The sequence below is a fragment of the Acartia tonsa genome, chromosome 1 (assembly GCF_053477335.1).
Source record: "Acartia tonsa isolate MP-2025a chromosome 1, ASM5347733v1, whole genome shotgun sequence".
In the NCBI taxonomy this organism is placed as follows: Eukaryota; Metazoa; Arthropoda; class Copepoda; order Calanoida; family Acartiidae; genus Acartia; species Acartia tonsa.
The window spans coordinates 12,879,766-12,902,066 of record NC_137260.1 but is presented as its reverse complement, the minus strand read 5'-3'; the positions used below and the strand labels follow the sequence as shown (position 1 = coordinate 12,902,066).

Sequence of the window (22,301 nt, the reverse complement as noted above, 5' to 3'; positions counted from 1 at the left end):
TTGAACAATGCAAGTTACCTGGCTAATATATATAATTTCAAGACTTTCTGTAAATGCGACATGTGTACCTATTTACCTTTATATTTTTATACTTGTACCTAACATTATTGACTGTAAAAATATTTAAATATTTGAAATTAATAATTTTACTATTTGCATAGAAGTTTAAAAATGGCGGACCAAGTGTATGTCAGGAAACTGACAGATAAAAATTTAAAAAGATGGAAAGTGGATTTCCCTTTTCTTACGAAACATCCAGGTTTGATTTTGAAATAAAATGATAAATATCATCGAAGAGTGACACATGTAATCAATAAAGGCTTTATTAATTTCAATGTATATATGAATATAATGACAATCATGCTTAAAGAAAGCGCGATGATAGAAAAAGAACATTGTATATAGAAAGAAGCTAGCTTTATGATTGTGATCTTAAGTTGAGGTTAGATGCATGGTTTAATGATTTTCAAATGACTGACTTTCGGATTAGCTTAAAAACTTTAATTTAGCAGAGAAGCAACAAAAACCATAAATTAAAAAAAATCTCGTTCATACACCTATACATACGTCCAACTTCAAAATGTTGCCTATTTTTCTATATTACTCATAAATTTGTATTTTAATGAATTCGGACTCTTAGAAGTGTAAATATTTGAATTTGAATAAAGCTAGGTATACCAAATTCCCACTAAAACCCTCAAATAGACTCTAGTGATACTGGCATTGACAAATAAATTGTTTAATGATTTTAGATATGGAAAACCAAGCATATTGTAATCTATGTAAGCAAGGCCTAACTCCAAAAAGAAATGTTATCCAACATCATAGCACTACCAAAACACATTTGTAAGTATTTTATAAACCTTTAATTAAGTTTTTTCTCGGGTCATAGAGTATGCTAAAAATTCGCATACAAAATGGCAACTTTTAATTTTTTAAAACGGGGGAATATATTCTTTATTTAAATAAATTTATGGCTTTTCATCCCCTGTTAAAGATAGAGAAAGTTGAATTTATCCCCCCAACTGCAATTTTTGGCCGCACCCTTCCTGTTCCATTCACCCATGACCTGGTCCACCCCACAGTAGCAGCCACGAACACCCTATCCTCCTATCTCAAGACCATCAGCATCAAGCGGGTCACCTCTCTACCTGTCATCAACAAGAAGGAATCAGAATCTTTCTACAGCTGGGTTACAGCCTTAAAAAAACCAACCCTGTATCACACCCCCTCATTCTGCTCAACAATGATCCCAACACCAGGCAGCACATCATCACCCAGTAATCAAACACGCACCATGACAACAGGTACCTCAACCAGTACCGTCAATATAGATGACTCATCACATTCAACATCTCAAGCATCACATATACACCACCCGTCAACTTTCCCCGATCCTTCGCTGCTTTCGGACGATGAAGCCTCCGATATGGAGCTAAGCAAAGAAGATCTAGCTGCAGCTTTGGCATCTCTCGACATGTCTTTTGACTAAAAATTAAAACTGTAATTTTAAAACTGTAATTTTAAAAGTTATTCAAAGGGGACTATCAACGAACTCCTCTTTTAAACTCAAAAAAAAAATTATAATTTCACTGTATGAAACCTTGTATATTTTTATATTATTATTTAATTTTTCTTTGTTGTGAATTATCAATAAAATACATAATAATAATAATTTTTTCAAAGAATTACCTAACAATAAAAAAGATACTTACTTAAAACAGATTGCAAGAAAATGCTATAATAAAACTAATAACAAACTTATTTTTTAGAGTATTGAGCAACTCTGTAGGAAAACAATCTGCTGGAAGAAGGATAATATCACAAGAAAATTTAAATTTAGAGGTATTCTTAAGCCTATATTCAAGCAAGGACGTCCAAGCTTTTTGAAGTAAAACGAGTTTAAATCACAAACAAAATATGAAGTTTACATATTTATTCAGAAATTATTAATTGTTTTGAGCATGTTTGCTCTCTTCCGATGTCAATGTAGTTTTGTATTTTATGTTAAGAAAAGATTTCTTAATTTAAAGTATTATTACAATAAGAGGACTCTTTTTATGATTTATATAGAGCCAGCGTACTTTTCAAACAAAGAGGACTATCCACGAACTAGAGCACGTGAATCTAAGTACCTTCCACCATTGATCCTAAGTATTTTCTTTCAGAATATAATAGGTCACTATTAATCATTAGTATATTGACGAGAAAATTTATATTTCACCACTTCAAGTTGAAGAAAAGTAAAAAAATCTCCAGCATTTTTAGTCAAAATTCTATCAAGCGTTTTGTTGAGTTCGAGGTGTCTTTAATTGTCCATGTTGTCAATTTAAAAAAAGTCAAAAGTACATTAACTATTTCTCATATGTATGTTTAAATTAACACTAATATGGATTAATTTAAACATATATAACATGAGTATTCGCATATGTATCATCAAATATCCATTCTATAAAAAAATTAGCTTCATAAAAGTATATGTTACTATTATTAATTTCTTGTACATAAAAGTATAAGTTATATATTATAAACTAATATATATTGAAAGTCATTTATACTGTACCCAAGTCGTAGTCAAAATATGTGTCTGTACAAGTCAAGTTTTTGAGTAAAAGATTTAGCACATATATCACATTACTGTAAGTTTTCAAAATAAATCAAAAACCTAAAAAACATGATGAAACATAAATTTTCTCGTCAATATATTAATGATTAATGGTGACCTATTATATTCTAAAAGAAAATACTTAGGATCAATGCTGGAAGGTACTTAGAATCACATGCTCTAGTTCGTGGATACTCCCCTTTAGGTAAAATTTCGTTTCTAAATGGAAATTCATTAAATAGGTACCTACCTATAGGTATACTTTATTGTTTAAAAAATTTTATTTAATTTTTCCTTATAAATAGTTATTTTTCTACGCTAGAGTTGAACATAATTATCCGTTTTTTAGTTGATATCAACAGGGAACACAACAACAACCCCAGCAACAACACAAATAAAAGTACAACCACAACATGAACCACAGCCACCCCCAAAAATTATTGAAATCCAGGGTCCAACAACAGCTAATGTCTCCTTGTTTGGTAATGAAGGAGGTAACATACTAATCAAAGATCAGGGGTGTATATTCTGCACAAGACTCATTTTTTCCTCATCTGCAAAATATTATTAGTAGGTACCCAAGAGGGGAAAAAATGATTTAAGAAGATTTTACTATTTCATTTTTCCCCCTCCATCATATTTTTTATTAACCCCCCCCCCCTTTAAGCATGGGATCCAATGCTGAATGTGAATATGTATCCCTGAAAAAGATTTATTTGAATTTATTTAATTCTATTCCTAACCTAGACTATTCCATCTTCATTAACCCTTAAATCTTTTTATAGGATACGTCTTGGAAAGTTACGAAACCTTAGAAGAAACTGATGCGGATATTACACATTTGTTACCTGTAAGTAATCAATAATTTTTTTAAAGAAACCACACTTCACATTACTTAAGATTAAATGCTAATATATCAATATTATATCAATATCAATATATATCTTATATTATAATAATATATCTTATCAAACATTTTTGGCTCACTGGCTCACTAAAATCAGTGAGGCAAAATTATCCCCACCTTTTTTTTTAGAGAGCCTCACTGATTTTAGTGAGGCAGTGAGCCAAAAAGTTTTTTAAGAATCCACCTTAGATTTCTATTTTAAAGTGAATAATTGAATATGTGATTAATAAGGCAAAAAATACTGTAAAAATTGATTTGTAGGCTGGCACAGTTTTGGCGGAGTTTTTACAAGAAGAGACAGAACCAGGGCAAACTACAGTTGCAAAAATTAGTGCAAACGCGCAGTTTCCGCTTTTTATTCAACAAGAAATACAACGAAGATTTTTTACTATGGAAGGTAGGTTTCTAAGGGGGGGTTTTTAATGCAACCATCTCGTAATCAATGTATAAATGGCACTTAGAATTCGAATTTCGATCTGAAATTTTGCATGAGTAATCCATGGTAGGTCTATTTTCCCTAAATCGAACAAAAAGTTGAAAAGTAACAGCTAACGGCTCAGCCGTTTAGCCGTTTTTTGGCTATTTTTAGGGCAAATCTGTCAAAAATTACGTAGAAATCACTTTTTAAAACATATTTTTGCTTTAAATCATGTGAAATGATACAAAAAAATATTTTTTTAGATTTCTAGTACCAGCAACTACCGGCTAGAATAGTTTAAAAACTTTTTGGGTCGGAAAAGAGCATTATGTGGCGAGAGGTTTCGTGATTTATTTCCATAGAAAAAAGCCAAAAAATTACTAAGCGGCTGAGCTGCCAGCCGTTGGCCGTTACTTTTCCAACTTTTTGTTCGATTTAGGGAAAATAGACCTACCAAGGATTACTCATGCAAAATTTTATATCGAAATTCGAATTCTAAGTGCCATTTATACATTGATTACGAGATGGTTGCATTAAACCCCCCCCCCCCCCTTATTTATGGATGTTGTCATAATTGTTTATCTAGTGTTTTATATTATACACTTTTCTGGCAGATTGCTGATACTCTAGTACTTCCTTATGGAAAAATTTATTCTTTTTTCTCTAAGATTTAGATTTATAATACTTAGAATATCTTAAAATTTACTTTTAGGTTATGATGCATTATGGAAATGTAATGGAGGAGTGTTTAAGATGCATAAGTTTGTTGTCTCTCTATTTTCACCATATATCAAGGTAATTTTATTTTGCAAAATTTACAAAATGAATTTTAAGGAGGTTTTCAGTAAATAGATAAAACAAAGGGCTAAAGCAGAATATTAAACATCAAATGCTTAAGGAGGGTTTGAACACCTTTTGCTTTAGAAAATGTTAATAAAAGAAAAAGAAAAACATTTCTCGTATTCATTCGAATCCGGTGGATAGGAACCGGTTCTCATCCATACGAAAAAACTATGTCTAGCACCGAATTATATCCAGCTTTCTACGAGTATAAAAATGTACAATCATAAGATTAAAACCAATTTTTTTAGCCGGTGCCTTCGTCACCTCGGGGCTAAAAAAACTAGTTTTAATCTTATAATTGTACATTCTATATCCGCGGAAAGCCGTTTATAATACGATGCGAGAAATAACTATTACCTAATCTAGTCAAATTCTACAGTAACAATTTAATAATGTGGTTATTTAGTTAATATTTAATATTTTTTGTTTTTAGAGTTTATTAGAAACAAATTTGGAGGAAGAGGAAAGTATTATCTACACCCCTGACTTTAGTTCTTTAACTGTCAAATCGTTTCTCTGCCTTTGTTACACAGGAAGGTAAACTGAAAGATTAATTTAAATACATATTTTTCTTGTTGTGTAGAAAATAGTGCTCTCATTGATATACAGAAATAAAATATAACCAAAGCGTAAGTAAGGACTTTTTTTATTGCGCCTACTTGATATCTGACGAATGTGGTGACTAATAACATGACCCCCTCCACTTCTATTTATCATGTATGTATGTATTTGTATGTAGCCTTGATTCTCTGAAGTTAGGATTCAGATGCATCAGTATTAGATTCGCACTAACCCTAAATACAAATTATTACCAAACCTTGGCGTGAGTATGACAGTTGTCCTACTTTAATAGACCCTAATGTATGACACCTATAGTAGAATGTTAAACAAAATTGAGAGGTAAAAAATTCATTTTCCTTTGAGGTTCTTATGATTTGCTGATATGAAATGTTTTGAAAAAGTGATTTAGCACTGATTTTTAATTCAGGGTTATTCTGCCGAGTCAAGAACTTACAGACCAAATTATCAGAGCTTTCAATGAAATGGGTAAGAACTTTTTGTTTTATTCCTATCTAATCGAATCGATTTTCGGCTATGAATTCAATGTCTAACTCGTTTAATAATGATTCCAACATAAGCAATTGCAACAATTTATAAAAAGAGCCTTATAATATGTTCTTTAATGGTAATATAAATTTTTTTAGGCTTTCACGGAGAATTTGCAATCGAAAAACAGACAATCAAACAAGTTAATGGTAATTTATTTTATTGGTGATGATATTACTTTACTTAAAATTATAAATACCCAACTTCATTAAATGTACTGACCAAAATCTTATTAGATGATGAAATTGTTTCACAAGTTAGAGGAAAACGAAAACGGCAGGAGAAACTGCAGCGACGGGTGGTAAAGCGGGGAAGACCCAAACGTTTAAAACAAGATATCGAAGAAAAAACAGCTGTTACAACAGAATCTCAATTTATTTTAGGTAGGTGAAATTTTTTTTTTAAATCTGACGATACTATAAACAATGTAAAAATTTTGGTCTTATTCATGTAACTCATGTGCATAATCAATTCAATCATGGTGTGACTTGACTAGACATTTTAAGTTAATGTAATAGTTTTTTTTTGTAATAAAAACGGCGTGCTAAAGTTCAACATATCTTTCAGATATCTCAAGCAGCTACGCCTCTAGAAGGTTTTGGGGGCACTTTAAGAAAGGGGAACGAGTGGAAATCAACCCTGAACTTAGACATGGGTTAAAAAAATAGTAATAAATTTTTTGGGGATGGTTTGTGATCTCTCCCTAAATAGTAAATAACCTTCTCTGGACCAACCAGAAGCTTTTTTTGTAAAGGAAAACTATAGATTCGCTACACACATACACACACAGACAGGCAGACACAGAGACATCCTGTTACTTAAATGATTAAAGAAAAAATCAAGGATTACACAGCAATTTCGAGGATATCATAAATGTATTATTATTTATGTTTAGGGGACAATAATGAGATATTGACACATGTTATTCAAAGAGATAATGAGGTGGATGGAAATCAAGATTATGAAATCCGTACTGTATTAGATGGTATGATTTAATTTTACTAAACATTGAGACAATAAAATTGCCCTTAATGTTATTGATATGATATAATTTGAAAAGTTTAAATTATTTTTATTACGCCAAGAAATATCAAATTGTTGACAAAAACAAATGATAAGCAATTTCTGTTTTTAATCCTATTGGGTAATAGATCAGAATTTTATACTAGAATATTTTTTGCAGGTAGCGTAAATAAATCAATAAATATGAAATCCTTTAACTTTTGGTTTTAAAAAAGATTCAACCTTTTCACCTAAATTCAATTTATGACCAACGTACATTGGATTACAGTATCTACACTAAACATAAATTAAACAAAACGCTCAAATAGAACACTATAAAAGAATTTTTTAAAATCCTAAATATTTTTGTAGACATAGAAGAGAGTGGAGATGAATGGAAACCATCAAAGAATGATGCACAGGACACTTCAGAAGGTAAAAAGATAAAAAAGTGATTTACTCAGCTTCTTTTTAAGAAAAACTGCTGATTTTATGTTGTGAATATATTCCTTAACATATAGTATTCAACTTATTTGGTCCGTCGGTCTCTTGACAACGCTACAAATACATGTGTTTAATATCAAGGTTTCGTGGTTTTCTAGTATTTATCATATTCTGTTTTCCTTTCCTCCACTGGACAAAAGCCCTTTTTTTTGTCCTTGGCTCCATATGAAATTGTCATTTTTGTTGGAATTCTATGTCCTTAATATTACTATTTTTAATAATACTATTATTAATAATATTATATTCATATTATTAGTAAAGGTATTTTTTGTTTTGTTTAAACTTATGGGGTTATTGACAATTTCTTTTCAAGTTTTATGTTTTGATTATATTTTTAAGATGAGTCATATGACAAAGCTGACAGTGGAATGAAGACCAAGCTAAAGATTATTGAAGATTCTAATGTTAAAGTAGAGATGGAGGATGATATTCAGGAATTGATAATTCAACAAAACCAGTGAAAATATTTACCTATTATAAATGTGGGGGGGGGGGGGGGGGGGAGGTAGACCTTTGGAAACAAACTTTTCATTGATTTTTCATTTGAATGCCAATTTTACTTTGATTTTAAGTTTACTAACCTTTCAGTCCACCCCCTTATTTATAAATTTTTTGATTAAATTTAAATATGATGTTCCATTATCTGTGAACACAGGAGGAAAGTATTCTTATGGACTATAATCATCTCATGGTACCTCAGGCTGACAGGGTAATTTATACAAAACAACAATAAAGACTTTTCTCGTATTCATTCGAATCCGGTGGATAGGAACCGGTTCTCATCCATACGAAAAAACTATGTCTAGCATCGTATTATATCCAGCTTTCTACGAATATAAAAATGTACAATCATAAGATTAAAACCAGTTTTTTTAGCCCGTGCCTTCGGCACCTCGGGGCTAAAAAACTGGTTTTAATATTATAATTGTACATTCTATATCCGCGGAAAGCCGTTTATAATACGATGCGAGAAATAACTATTCCAATATCAGAATTTCTCTTCCAAAATCTTGCTTGGTTAAATTCAAATGTAAAAGACACAAAATTAATTTATTCTTTTTTTCTTTCAGTTTTTTTCTACCTATGCTTTAAAGCATAAGAATTTTTGTTAATAGCAAGTTTTTTTTAGGTATTAATTCATGAGATTTAACAATTGTTTATGTTGCTTTGTATAAAAACTATTAAAACAGGATGATGAAGACAAAGAAAACCGGTTTGATGAAACAGAAGAACAGCTGATTGAATCAGCTGATAGTAGTACAAAGAAAAAGAAAGACAAGGCAAGATTTGGAACAATTCAAAGTTTTGAGCTTTATGACTTTACCCAAAGTTAGGAAAGGTTCTAAAATAATTAAAATGTGCCCATAAGGCTACTTTAAACAAAAAATATTTGATTTCATAAAATGTTTCAAAATCTTATCAGATAAAAGAAAGACATCGTGATTCAGCTAATAGATATTTCTTAATTGGAAGCTTCAATAACTTTCATAAAGGTAGGAATAATATATTATAATTTGTAATATTATTTTGTAAAATAATTTGGTTGGTTAAACACTAACATGTGTAAAAGTGACATTAGGTAATCTTTCATGAAATCTTCAACAGATAATAAATTTTTGAAACCGATTTATAATATATCCGCTGGAATAAAACCTGTTCTCATTTATACTGAAAATCATGCATTGTATAGAATCGTATTCAAGACAATTTTCCACCAATATAAAAAAAATTAAATTTAAATCAATTTTGTTAGCCTGGGCCTTCGTCCACTCGGGGTAACAAAACTGGTCCCGGCCTAACAAAACTGGTGTAAATCTTATAAATTTTTCACTTTAATAACCCTGAAAAGGTGTCTATAATACGATGCCATAAATAACTTTTCTAAAACCATGGTCAATGCAATGTTTTTTTACAAGGTTATTTTCTGTTTCCTAGGACAACTATCCGCCAAGCTACGAGAAGATCTATTAGATGATAATGAATCATCTGACAGTGTTGAAAGCCTGTTTGTCTGTCATCTTTGTTATCAGGTCAGAACTTTCAAAGATTATCATATCAAAGAGAAATTATGTACCTATGTATAAAAATATTTTTCTTTCACCTTTCACTGTTCTTTTGAATTACCTATCACTATTCTTGTCAGAACAAATAAAGCATAAACATTGTTAGAAAATGATACATTTGGGTCTTTTAATACCTACTGATTATTTTGACTGGTAGGTTTTGAGTAAAAAGTAGTTAAACTTATAAAAATATAAAATTAATTTTTAGAATAGGTATAAATTAATATTTGGTGCCTAAATATTACCTAATATCTTATGCTCTATCTTGTGTAAATGTTCTTCACCTTTTCAAGCCAAATCCAGTTATATGTATGTTTATTCTTGTTTTAGGTTTTCCCCTTTGGTGACGTCTATAATCTCCATATGGAAGAGAAACATGCAAATAAAAAGCCAAGATATGGAAGGTTGGTACATTTTCTGAGATCACATGTTTCTTAGGATGAAATAAAGTAGGACACTGGTGAAGGAGCGAGAAAGTATTGTTTAATTCAATATATAAAGTAGTAAAGTTTTTTTTGTTGTGAAAAGCTTAAGATCTCCATAACTACTGAACTGACTGCGTGCTCTATTTTAGGTAAACTTCACATAGTTCTCGTGACTGTTTTTTTATTTTCAGATTTAAGTCTTAAAATTGTTTTAGGCTATTTTTCTAGACTCTTTCTTTCACTTTGAATACATGGCCCCTAGATGGTAGGGGCGTACACTAAAGTAACAGAATGCGGGACTTAAAATTCATTATTGTTGCATATCATTCCTATACATGAAAACACTAAAACAACAGCTTGAATTAATTTGATTCATTGAAATTGATTAATTTTGAAGATTTTATGCCGGAGAGAACACGTACCACTGTCCCACCTGTGACCAGGACATCTCTGTGATCCATGTGGTGTGGTTTGTCAAGCATCTCAAGTTTTGTGGGGTCAATGATGTAACGGCAGCTACGCTACTCAGACCTGGAGACCTGGATCCACCCATTCCTCCCAAAGAAGAACCAAAGGTTAGAATATATTTAATTTTTATTAGGGTTTACTTGTTTATGTTAAATCCTAAATGCAGCTAGGGTACGAGATGCACTAACACCATTAGGTCTTATTTTGGTGTATCTCTGAATCAAATCTTGCTAATGAATTGTATGATTTGCTGAAAAACGTCCTAAAGGGCCAGGCAACAGACCTTTTGATTGTATAACCTTTGTTTGGAAGACTTAATTGTTCTTTCTTGGTAATGAGTTTTGGGCAAAGACATTTCTCCAACTCTTGAAATTTTGAATTTTGTTTGATTGAATGGTTTGTTTTTTATTTGGTACATTTGCATAAAAATTAATTTTGCAGACGGACGGATGGACAAACCAATATTTTAGATTAGCTGCACTATTTTACCATAATAGATATTATATTATATATCAGGATCCCTACGCAGATGATTGTTTGAGTGGACGGTTAACAGACAAAAGATACACAAACCTTTGTGATCTCCTTCTTGGAAGATTTAATTCCTCCATTTGGGGGTGTAGGTATAGTACAATTTTTATGAAGTTTTTCTGAATATTAGTCCTTCAAAAAGTAAACTTTTCCGCAAAAAAATGTCTTTTCTGTCCCTAACGGAAAGCCCTGATAGTATATTTAGCATATTAGAATCATCCTATCAAATTAAAATCTTTCATGAGGATTCCAATTTCCTATAACAATAGAGTAACAATGTGTCAGATTTTGTTTTAACTGCAAGAAATATTATTCTGTTACTTTAGTAGGTATATTTGTTGAAGTCCTTTTATCTGAAATTGAGCTTTGCTTTCATAAGTGTTGTCATCCTTGTTATCTAATTTAAATATTTTTTTTTGTATTTTAGAACATGTTATGAAGCTTTTGCTGATAAGCAGTCTTTGGTTCAACATTACACTTCAGCACATGGAGGTAAGAACTACTAGGGAGGCCAGGGACATTTGCTGTTTATTTCACAAGTTCCCAAAGTTTTCTAATAACGTTTTCTTATTCATGAGCTTAACAACATTTTGGTCTTTAGTGAATTTTGATTGGTTGATTTTTTAAGTTGAGTGTCAAACGTTTCAACCACTAATTGTAATCTACAGAAGTGGTAATTTTGTGTATCATCATTAGGGATGTAAATCAATTTATCTGCCATTGTCTAATCCATTTATATCCCTGTAACGACTACATATATCTTTAGATAAACGGGCAGATATATAATCTTTCGCTCATTGTCACGCTCAAAAATAACCAACTGCTTATTTTTCAAAAATTGTACGGTTAAATTGTTATACAAATCATGTCATATTTTGTGATTTATTGACATAACTAGTTATAACTGTTCTGTTTTTTTTACAGGTAAATTGGAGTATGGATCCTGTTATGACGAAGAGAGTGGATTGTACACATGTTCTTATTGTAATTTGGTTCTGAAGAAAGGACATTTGGTTCTCTTTATCCGTCATATGAAACAATGCCTTGTTGATCCTTCATTGGTATGCTTTTATTCTTGTTTAATTTAGCACTTTTCACTAAGATAAGTAGGTACATGGTTTGATGTGTTTTTATGGTATAAATTGCCATTTAAATGCATTTTGAATTAAGAAAGTAAAGAATGGTATAATCAAAACGTATTGAAATTTCGAGAAAAAAATAAACTGTTTAGCGGCATTTGCCTTGTACTGTTTTACCAAAAAAAATCAATTTGTTCTCAAATTAATTTCATAATAGAAAAAGAAAATAATCTTTCTCTCTGTGAGTTAGACTTTACGTATACCTATAGTAACTTGTCTGCATGTCAAAGATATTGTAAATTTCGTACTTGCAGAAGCAGCGTAGCTATTAAATATAAAAGTAAGAAGAATAAGAAAAAGAGATGGAAGAGAAATATGTGCACAACAAGCAGACAGATGGACGTAAATAGTTGCGTTTAAGATGCTTATTTAAACTGTCATATAAATATTTAACAGTTTATCTTCAATAAAAGCTGAGAAAACACTAAATTGGCTGTTCTTGGTCATACCTATACACCAATGGACAAAGTAATTTTTGTGTTTTTTTTTACAGGTTGAGATATTTATGGAATTATTTTCAGGGTGTGCCACGTAATCATGAAGAGGAGGGCGTAGACGAAAATGAAACAGAGGACACAATTGATCCTTGGGGGGTGGTGAATAGACCTCTCAGAGTTGCTAATCTGAGGTAGGAGGATATCCAACAAGTATAATTCATCATTCTTTCAGTATAAAGCAAGATGAAATTTTGCCTTTAGTAGACAACCTCTAAATATTAGGATGATAATTCCCTAGGTTGGAGTAGGTTAAAATTCATATTTAACGCATTTAATGAAATCTGAATAAAACATGATAAAAATATTATGATTTTTGTTACATAAGTTTTATTTATAAAAGGTGACAGTTGAAGATCAAACTATATAATGTGCAAATTAATTTCTTGTTTTCTTTAGGTCAGAATGGATTTGTGAAGCATTGTTTGGAAGATTAATCCCAATTCTATTTCCCTGTCATATTTGTTATTCTGTATTTCAAGATGAACGGGAGATTAAACAACATTTCAGGTTTGTTTATTTATTGATTTATTAAAAGATTTTATAGGATAGCACAGCTACTCTTCAAGTGTCTGTCCATTTCTTATTGATTATCTTAAACGGACGAGGATGCTCTCCATTACACTCTAACGACAGATCCAACAACCCAGGATAACTCAGGGGAACCCAATCTCTCCTTTTCTAACCAAACACTCTGGGTAACAAGTTTAGTAGCACTCACCAGACAACCAATTCGAACTTATCACCTCCCCAACGACAAGCGGATGTGCTACGTGTTGAGCCATGGTCGCGGGTTATGCTTTTTTCAAAATTTGAAAGAAAGGTCTTGTCGGTCGCTTAATAAAATAATTAAAAATGTATTTAAGTAGGTAAACTTTTGTTTATTTTTAGTGAGGAGCACGTGAATATAGAGAACTGTGTAGAGAATGGTCGGCTGTACAACAAGGACCAGGACTGCTATAACTGTCCGCTGTGTAGAAAGGATGTGTGCAGAAACCAGAAATCTTCAATATACTTTACATATCACATGAAGAAGTGCGCCGGGGAGACCAGGCCTGTTACAAGGTTAGGAAATTTTAGTTTAGAGGTATGTCGTTAGGTGTCTCAACTATTTCTTTTACAAATTGTTTTATTTTACTGATTTACTTTTTACAGTAGAGACTAGGGCATGTTGAATCGTTGATAATTGTTAAATATCTTAACAAAGATTCATGTGTAATTAAATTTGCATTGTTTTATAAATGTAGTGTAAAAAATTTCCGCTAGGTGTCTCAAATTTTAATCTTAAAAATGCATTTCAACTAAAATCTCTAAAGAATCCCAAAAGAAAAAAGTTTGTAAATCAGAACCATTATAAGAGCAATATTAGGCATACTTTGCTGTAAATTTTATATTTATATAATAGGATAAGTTTTTTTCTATAGCAATTTTCTTTATTAACCTTAAAGGAATTTAGTAAATTGTGCTGATATTTATATCTCGGTGCGCCGGTTTCGGATCTGGACACCGATTTCGGCAGCTGCGGTATCTAATCATAAAAATTAATTATATACCCGCTACTCAAATAGCCTCTCTAGGTTAGGTCCAGTAGTCTAGAGACTAATATTTGATGCCAATATGCTAAAATTGGCAGTACTATGTAAGAAATGTGTATAAGACAATAAGATTAAATGACGTTTTCTTAAATTAAAGATTAGGAAAACGGTGAAAATTTTGATTGTTGAGGAATGTAAAATAGTAATAAGGTCACGTGTAAACACTTTGCTACCTTGATTAACAACCTATATTTTGTAGTTCAAATATTCTCCGCTAGATGTCTACAAATTTATCATGAATTTTGCTATTTGTAGATTTTAATATTTAAAAAGTATTACTGCAACTTTTATCATTTAGAATATTCAAATAGGGGTGATCAATGATGTGTAGGTTGAGAGTTATTTTTGTTCAATTTTAAGTGAAGTCTAAATCATAGGAATAGAATATAAAGTTAGTAAGTCACGTCAAATCAACATTGCTGTCATTGACTCCAAGGTGCGCAGGTTTCAGTCCTGGACGCTGATTTCTGCAGCCGTGGAGTGAGAGTTTGATATATTTTTACATTATATTAATTATCTTTAGTTGATAGTTCAGTAGACTAAAGATAAATATTTATAGCCAACCTAATGTGTTGGCATTGTCTGCCACTATTTATCCTCTTAGATAATAAAGATTTTTCTCTTACTCACTTTATGCCCTTTTTAGCATTAACAATCGACCATTTTATATCATATTTTTGGCCTTGTTTTAATAACTGACAGTACATTTTATCTTCATTGTGATGCGGCTTAGGCTATTATTCGAACCCATAACCTTAGGTTTAAAGATTATGATATGAAAGTTTATGATTGTTTAGGACATGTGAAAAATGCAAGAAGACATTCAACAAGTACAACACCTTTACAAATCACCAGTTATATTTCTGCAGTGACAATCAAAATAATGGCTTTATCTGTCATATTTGTTCAACGGTATGTTTTATAAATTCTTCTAATGATTTAGTTAGTCATTTTAAATTAACTAAGTACATTGCATAAATTTGCTTTTAGAATTCTCTTTCGTTTTTCATATAGATTATAGATTGTAAAATGACTTAAAAATCAACCAATTTTAAGAGTAGTTGAAGCAGCGGCGTGCACAGCAAATCACCAGGGGCGTGAAACTATTATTTGACACCCCTCTACCGCCTTTAAATTCACGTCCACTTTTATCTATTATCATTTTAAGGTTATAAAGACAAAGAGAGAATTAGATACACATGTGAAATATGTTCATTCCACGGTGAGACAATTTGAATGTGAGCAATGCCAGAGAAGATTTAAAAGAAAGGGTGACTTGGTTGTACACATGCAGAGTCATACAGCTACTCCGGGCTTCTTCTGTGAGGTAATGATCATATCTATTCTAAAGATTTGGTGAAAGCATAAACTGTAAAAAGAGGGAGAGGATTATTTTTTCATCTCGTAATCCAAGTATCTTGTACACTCTAGAAACAATCACCTTAGAAATTTAAAAATTATTTGTATTTTCTAAGAAAGATGTTGACCTTTCTAGTGTTGTCTAATTTTTAAATTTTAATAGGTATGCTATTAATTAAAAATATTATAATTCGAAAATATTTTGCATAGAAAAGGATTATATATGAATTTATAGTGTTCTTCATACTTAATTGCAGGGTGGACATACAAAAAACCCACCCAAAAAAACCACCCAGGGTTTTTTTAAAAAACCCAAGGTTTTTTGGGTTTTTGAAAAAACATTAAAATTTCACGTTAAAATTTACAAATTAAACCTCTGTTTACTCAAAGATTAGGACCTAATAACATTTTAAAGCAAATTTTACCTAAAAAACGTAAAAAAATATGAAGTAAGGGGGGGGGGGGGTGGTTTAATGCAACCATCTCGTAATCAATGATTAAATGGCACTTAGAATTCGAATTTTGATCTGAAATTTTGCATGAATAATCCTTGGTAAGTCTATTTTCCCTAAATCGAACAAAAAGATGGGAAAGTAATGGCTAACGGCTAGCAGCTCAGATGTTTTGCCATTTTTCGGCTATCTTAAGAGCAAATTAGTCACAAAACCTATCTCCACCTAATGCTTTTTGTCGCTCAAAAACCTTATCAAACGGTTCTAGCCGGTTGCTGTAGGTACTAGAAATTCCAAAAATGGTTATTTAACATGAATTAAACCAAAATATGTTTTTAAAAGTTGATTCCTACGTAATTAATGATGAATTTGCCCTGAAAATAGGCAAAAAACGGCTAAACGGCTGAGCCGCCAGCCGTTACTTTTTCCAACTTTTTGTTCGATTTAGGGAAAATAGACCTACCAAGGATTACTCATGAAAAATTTCAGATCGAAATTCGAATTCTAAGTGCCATTTAATCACTGATTACGAGATGGTTGCATTAAAACCCCCCCCCCCCCTTATGAAAAAGATGCTCTACTTATTGTTCAAATGTTTATGAAAGTACTCTCTTTCAAAACTTAATTTCAGAAAACGCTTTGCCACTAAATTGATGATGTATAAAGGGGGGGGGGGCGTAATGACATAAGCTCTTAAACCGTGAGCAAAATGGTCTAAATATTGAGCTAGACCCTTCAAACTTGGTATATAAGCCTAGTCCTATAGGTATAGGTCTATTTTGATGTGGAAACTTGCCTTAAATTGTTTTTTCTTATGGTTTTAACTTAAATACACTGTATCTATTCATATGGACATTATTTAAGATGATTCAGCAAGTCGGGGACCGACCCCAGGGGGCTAGGTGGGTGGCCCGCAGGGGTTAAGTTCATTTTTCCCAATATATTTGTTGTGATACATCAAATTATAGGTTTTTTAGGTCAAGGAACTCAAATTCAGAGCTAAAATAAGCATTAGTCTAATCTGAAGCTAGCCCCAGCGGGCTAGGTTGGTGGCCCGCAGGGGTTAAGTGCATTTTTTCTAATATATATCTTGTTATATATCAAACTATAGGTTTTTTAGGTCAAGAAACTCAAATTCTGAGCGAAAATTAGCATTAGACTGACCTGAAGCTAACCCCCCGGGCTAGGTTGGTTTTCTGCAGGGCTTAAGAGCATTTACCTAACCTAACCTAGAAACTTACTTATATTTTTACAGGTTTCTTTCTTGAATAAACTGTGTCTATTAATGAAGACTTTATTTAAGATGATCCAGCAAGTCGGGGACCGACCCCAGCGGGCTAGGTGGGTGGCCCGCAGGGGTTAAGTGCATTTTCCCCAATATATATGATGTGATACATCAAATGATATGTTTTTTAGGTCAAAGAACTCAAATTCAGAGCTAAAATAAGCATTAGAATAATCTGAAGCTAACCCCAGCGGGCTAGCTGGGTTGCCCACAGGGCTTAAGTGCATTTTACCTAAGCTAACCTAGAAACTTACATGTATTTTTTTTTTAGGTTTTTTTTCTAGAATAAACTGTCCATTCATGAGGACCTTATGAATAAACTGTGTCTATTAATGAAGACTTTATTTAAGATGATCCAGCAAGTTGGGGACCGACCCCAGCGGGCTAGGTGGGTGGCCCGCAGGGGTTAAGGGCATTTTCCCCAATATATATGTTGTGATAAATCCAATTATAGGTTTTTTAGGTCAAAAAACTCAAATTCAGAGCTGAAATAATCATTAGACTAATCTGAAGCTAACCCCAGCGGGCTAGATAGGTAGCCCACAGGGCTTAAGTGCATTTTACCTAACCTAACCTAGAAACTTACGTTTAATATTTTTTTCAAATAAACTGTCCATTCATGAGGACCTTATTTCAGATGATCCAGCAAGTCGAAGACCGACCTCAGCGGGCTAGGTGGGTGTCCCTCAGGGGTTAAATGCATTTTTAAAAAAGTATGTGTTGTCATACATCCAACTATAGGTTTTTAAGGTCAAGAAGCTCAAATTTACAGCTAATAAAAGCATCAGACTAATCTGAAGCTAGCCCCAGCGGGCTAGGTGGGTTGCCTGCAAGTCTTAAGTGCATTTTACCTAACCTAACCTAGAACCTTGCTTGTTTTTTTATGGTTTTTTTCTGGAATAAATTGTGTCTATTTATTAGAACATTATTTAAGATTTAAGACCCCAGCAGGCTAGGTGTGTGGCCCGCAGGGGTTAAGTGCATTTTTAGTTGTCATACATAAAATTATAGGTTTTTTAGATCCAGAAATTCAAAGGGGTAGTTTTACAAAATGCATTTGAACTTAATTTAGTGAACTGCATATTTTTTCCTGGTTGATTGGTTAAACTACATTTATATGGCATATATTTGAAAGAATTTAAATTTTGATAGTACAATGTTAGCGGTGGAAGAATTTAATATGCTAATAGGATACAATTTTTTAATTTAATGTATACCACATACCACGAAAAAACTAGCATCAGGTTGCTATTGTGTTTTTTTAGCTCCTAATTGACTTAAAAAACCTATAGTTTGATGTATAACAACACATAATTTGGAAAATTTACCCCTGCAGGCCACCCACCTAATACGCGGGGGTTAGCCTTAGGTCAGTCTAATGCTTAAAATAGCTCTGAATTTGAGTTTCTTGACATAAAAAACCTATAATTTGATGTATGACAACAGACACTTTAGAAAAAATGCACTACACCCCTGTGGGCCACCCACCTAGCCCGCTGGGGTCGGTCCCCAACTTGCTGGATTATCTAAAATAATGTCCTCATTAATAGACACAGTTTATTCAAGAAAAAAAACAAAAAAGAATAAGTAAGTTTCTAGGTTAGGTTAGGTAAAATGCACATAAGCCCTGTGGAAAATCTACCTAGCCCGCAGGGGTTAGCTTTAGGTAAGTTATATGCCAATTTTAGCTCTGAATTTGAGTTTCTTGACCTTAAAAACCTTTATTTTGATATATAACAAGATCTATATTGGAAATATTGCATGTAACCCATGTGTGCCACCAACCTAGCCCGATGGGGCTAGTTTCAGATTAGTCTTATGCTAATTCTAGCTCTGAATTTGAATTAACTGACCTAAAAAACTTTTTTATTTGATGTATCGCAACATATATATTAGAAAAAATGCACTTAACCCCTGCGGGCCACCCACCTAGCCCGCTGGGGTCGGTCCCCGACTTGCTGGATCATCTTAAATAAAGTCCCCATTAATAGACACAGTTTATTCAAGAAAAAAACCTGTGAAAATATAAGTAAGTTTCTAGGTTAGGTTACGTAAATGCTCTTAAGCCCTGCAGAAAACCAACCTAGCCCGGGGGGGTTAGCTTCAAGTCAGTCTAATGCTAATTTTCGCTCAGAATTTGAGTTTCTTGACCTAAAAAACCTATAGTTTGATATATAACAAGATATATATTAGAAAAAATGCACTTAACCCCTGCGGGCCACCAACCTAGCCCGCTGGGGCTAGCTTCAGATTAGTCTAATGCTTATTTTAGCTCTGAATTTGAGTTCCTTGACCTAAAAAACCTATAATTTGATGTATCACAACAAATATATTGGGAAAAATGAACTTAACCCCTGCGGGCCACCCACCTAGCCCCCTGGGGTCGGTCCCCGACTTGCTGAATCATCTTAAATAATGTCCATATGAATAGATACAGTGTATTTAAGTTAAAACCCTAAGAAAAAAACAATTTAAGGCAAGTTTCCACATCAAAATAGACCAAAAAAAGCCTAAAAACCCCATTTCCGCAGGGTTTTTCTTACCTAACCTAACCTAAAAATAAATTTTTTTGGATTTTTTTGCCATTTAGATGTAATACCTATAGGACTAGGCTTATATACCAAGTTTGAAGGGTCTAGCTCAATATTTAGACCATTTTGCTCACGGTTTAAGAGCTTATGTCATTACGCCCCCCCCCCCCCCCCTTATGTAAATTATATAATCATAAGTAATTGATTTTTAAACTAAAACATAACAATTTATGAAAGGAAATAGTTACAGTAGCGTGGTTTTATTAAGAGGATGTAAAAAGGGGAATACCTTAATAATTTCTGGGAGAGGGGGGGGGGGGTGTTGACAGCTTAGGAATAGAGGAGGAGGTTCCATGTTTTGAAGCTTTTAACCTCCCCTCCCCCTTAACATAATATTTTGTGCACCGTTGCTAATAAGGGTTTATAATTGATCGAAATGCCAGTTTTTTTTTTCATTATCTATCTTGTTTAATGTGAAATCTTGCTTACCTTTTACCTACAACAACATAAACATTAATATTTCATCAATATATCAAATGTATTTGACTCCTAAATGAAAAAAAACCAATAAAACCCGGAAAAAAAACAATAAAACCCAGGGTTTTAAGGGTTTTTATGGGTTGGGCTTTTTAAAAAAACCCTGGGTTTTTCCCCATCCTGCTTAATTGCGAAATCTTTTATATTTTATATACTAATTTTATTATATGTTATCATCATTATCATTAATGTTATTTCAGAAATGTGGTAAATCATTCTTCAAGAAGCGCAACCTGAAGAGTCATTTGAGCACCCACGATACAAGTGATAACAGCAAGAAACATGAATGTGTTGAATGTGGAAGGAGGTAAGCAAAGCTTTATCTCATTTTTTTGACACTAGCGGCTACGCCTCTAGTGGCCTCTTGATATGATTACTCCTATTTTAAATATTAGTTTTTAAAATAAAAAGTAAAGTAAATTTTTTTTTTTTTTTTGGGGGGGAGGTCTTTTTTAGAGACGAATTCTCTTGAGAGGGTGTCGGTACCCTCCCCAAAATTAGTTATCAACCTTCCCAGGACCTATGATAAGCTTTAATGTAAAGGAGTATCATATGATCATATCGGTTCAGCAAGATCATTCGTTACACACAGACAGACAGATACACATACACAGACAGAAATCATGTTACTTTCTTAAGAATCTTAAAATCGCTATTAAATAATAAAAGTTTTAAAAAGAATGATGAGACTCAACATATATGTATTATAATCTTTTTTAGGTTTCTTAGATTACAAGCCTTGAAAAATCATTTGACAACACACAGCAATGAGAGATTATATTCTTGTGAGGTGAGTTTTTTTTCCAATTTATTAAAATTTCTTTTTTCTATTGACATCACGTAATACCTAAAGTTATTATTGATTCTTTAAACCACACCAAGACGCAAAAATTTTTTTAATGACTTCGCTCGATCATTTAATGCCGTTTTGGGTATAAATATTCATAGGTGTATGTAAAATTTTGTATTTGTAAATAACTCACTTTAGGTATGCGGAGCCCGAGTAAAAACCCAGGGTACATTGATGACTCATCGCAAAAAGGTGCACAAACTCAACACAGCCCCTCCTCTGACCGCCAAACTTGCACCTGGAATCCTACAGGACGTGTCCATGGCAACGGTGACTGTAGCCGGTGGCCCGACACACACTGTGGTTGCCACAATGCCGGGAGAAGGGCAGCAGACATCCTTTATTGCCCACCACAAGGTGGCGACACTGATTGAGGCATCTGAAATTCAACATGCTACTACTAGCGATGGCACGGCTGTACTTTTAATCAAGGTATTTTTAACTTAAAAAAAACATAACGTTTAGTAAATTATAATGCATCTTTTTTTTGGTTGAGTTCCTTTGTGTTTTAGGTTTATTTTAAAAAAATTTCCGCCTCTCCTATTTTTATTTTATTTAATAGGTACCTTCATATATTATTTGTTTTTAGACTGAGAAAATGCCAAACGAAGACGACAATATGCCACATCTTATATAAACAAGAACATGACACATTAGAAGCTCCTGGATTTTTTAATATTGTAGCTTTACAGCAATATGTCATTGTCAGTTTTTGTTTGTTTAAAGGATATAGAATTTTTTTCGAAATTAAATCTTGAAGGCCTTAATCAATATATTTTGTTGTATTTATGTATTATTTCTCAGCTTATACCAATAGCGAAATTAATTCGAAAGAAAATCACGAAACCTATACGTGTTTTTCAGCTGTCGTTGGGGGGCAACACATCGTAAAATTGATGACCTCTCCATTTGCCCCAAATATTATTTCAGATTTTTTCGCTTGTTGGTTATACCTTATACCTGATTATTTCTAATATATTTGTTTTAGTTTAAATTATGTAAAATTGTAAATTTTAATTTTTATCATTAAAACAGCCTTAAAATCAATTTATATTTATTACCTTACTTGTTTATATGTAATGTTATAATTATTCAGTATTTCTATGAAAAAATTCAGATTTTTAGCTTTATAATGGTTTAAACTCCCCACAAGTTACTTTAGGATAAAAATTATAAACTACTATTA

The 22,301-nt window shown here is 32.4% G+C and overlaps 1 protein-coding gene across 1 annotated transcript; it reads left to right on the top strand.

Annotated features, from left to right (window-relative positions):
* The first annotated feature begins 135 nt into the window (after positions 1–135).
* LOC145313360 (uncharacterized) lies at positions 136–21,842 on the top strand. The gene is made up of 32 exons (XM_080152724.1): positions 136–259; positions 753–846; positions 1,773–1,845; positions 2,955–3,099; positions 3,391–3,455; positions 3,774–3,909; positions 4,643–4,725; positions 5,207–5,310; positions 5,762–5,820; positions 5,979–6,029; positions 6,117–6,263; positions 6,776–6,865; positions 7,255–7,317; positions 7,726–7,822; positions 8,044–8,095; positions 8,577–8,666; positions 8,810–8,879; positions 9,322–9,416; positions 9,780–9,853; positions 10,272–10,449; positions 10,859–10,965; positions 11,301–11,365; positions 11,798–11,934; positions 12,534–12,640; positions 12,906–13,016; positions 13,398–13,571; positions 14,899–15,013; positions 15,270–15,428; positions 20,466–20,572; positions 20,986–21,055; positions 21,254–21,547; positions 21,705–21,842. The coding sequence occupies exons 1-32, from the start codon at positions 172–174 to the stop codon at positions 21,750–21,752; spliced, it is 3,348 nt and encodes a 1,115-aa protein (XP_080008850.1). The 5' UTR covers positions 136–171; the 3' UTR covers positions 21,753–21,842.
* Positions 21,843–22,301: the final 459 nt, after the last annotated feature.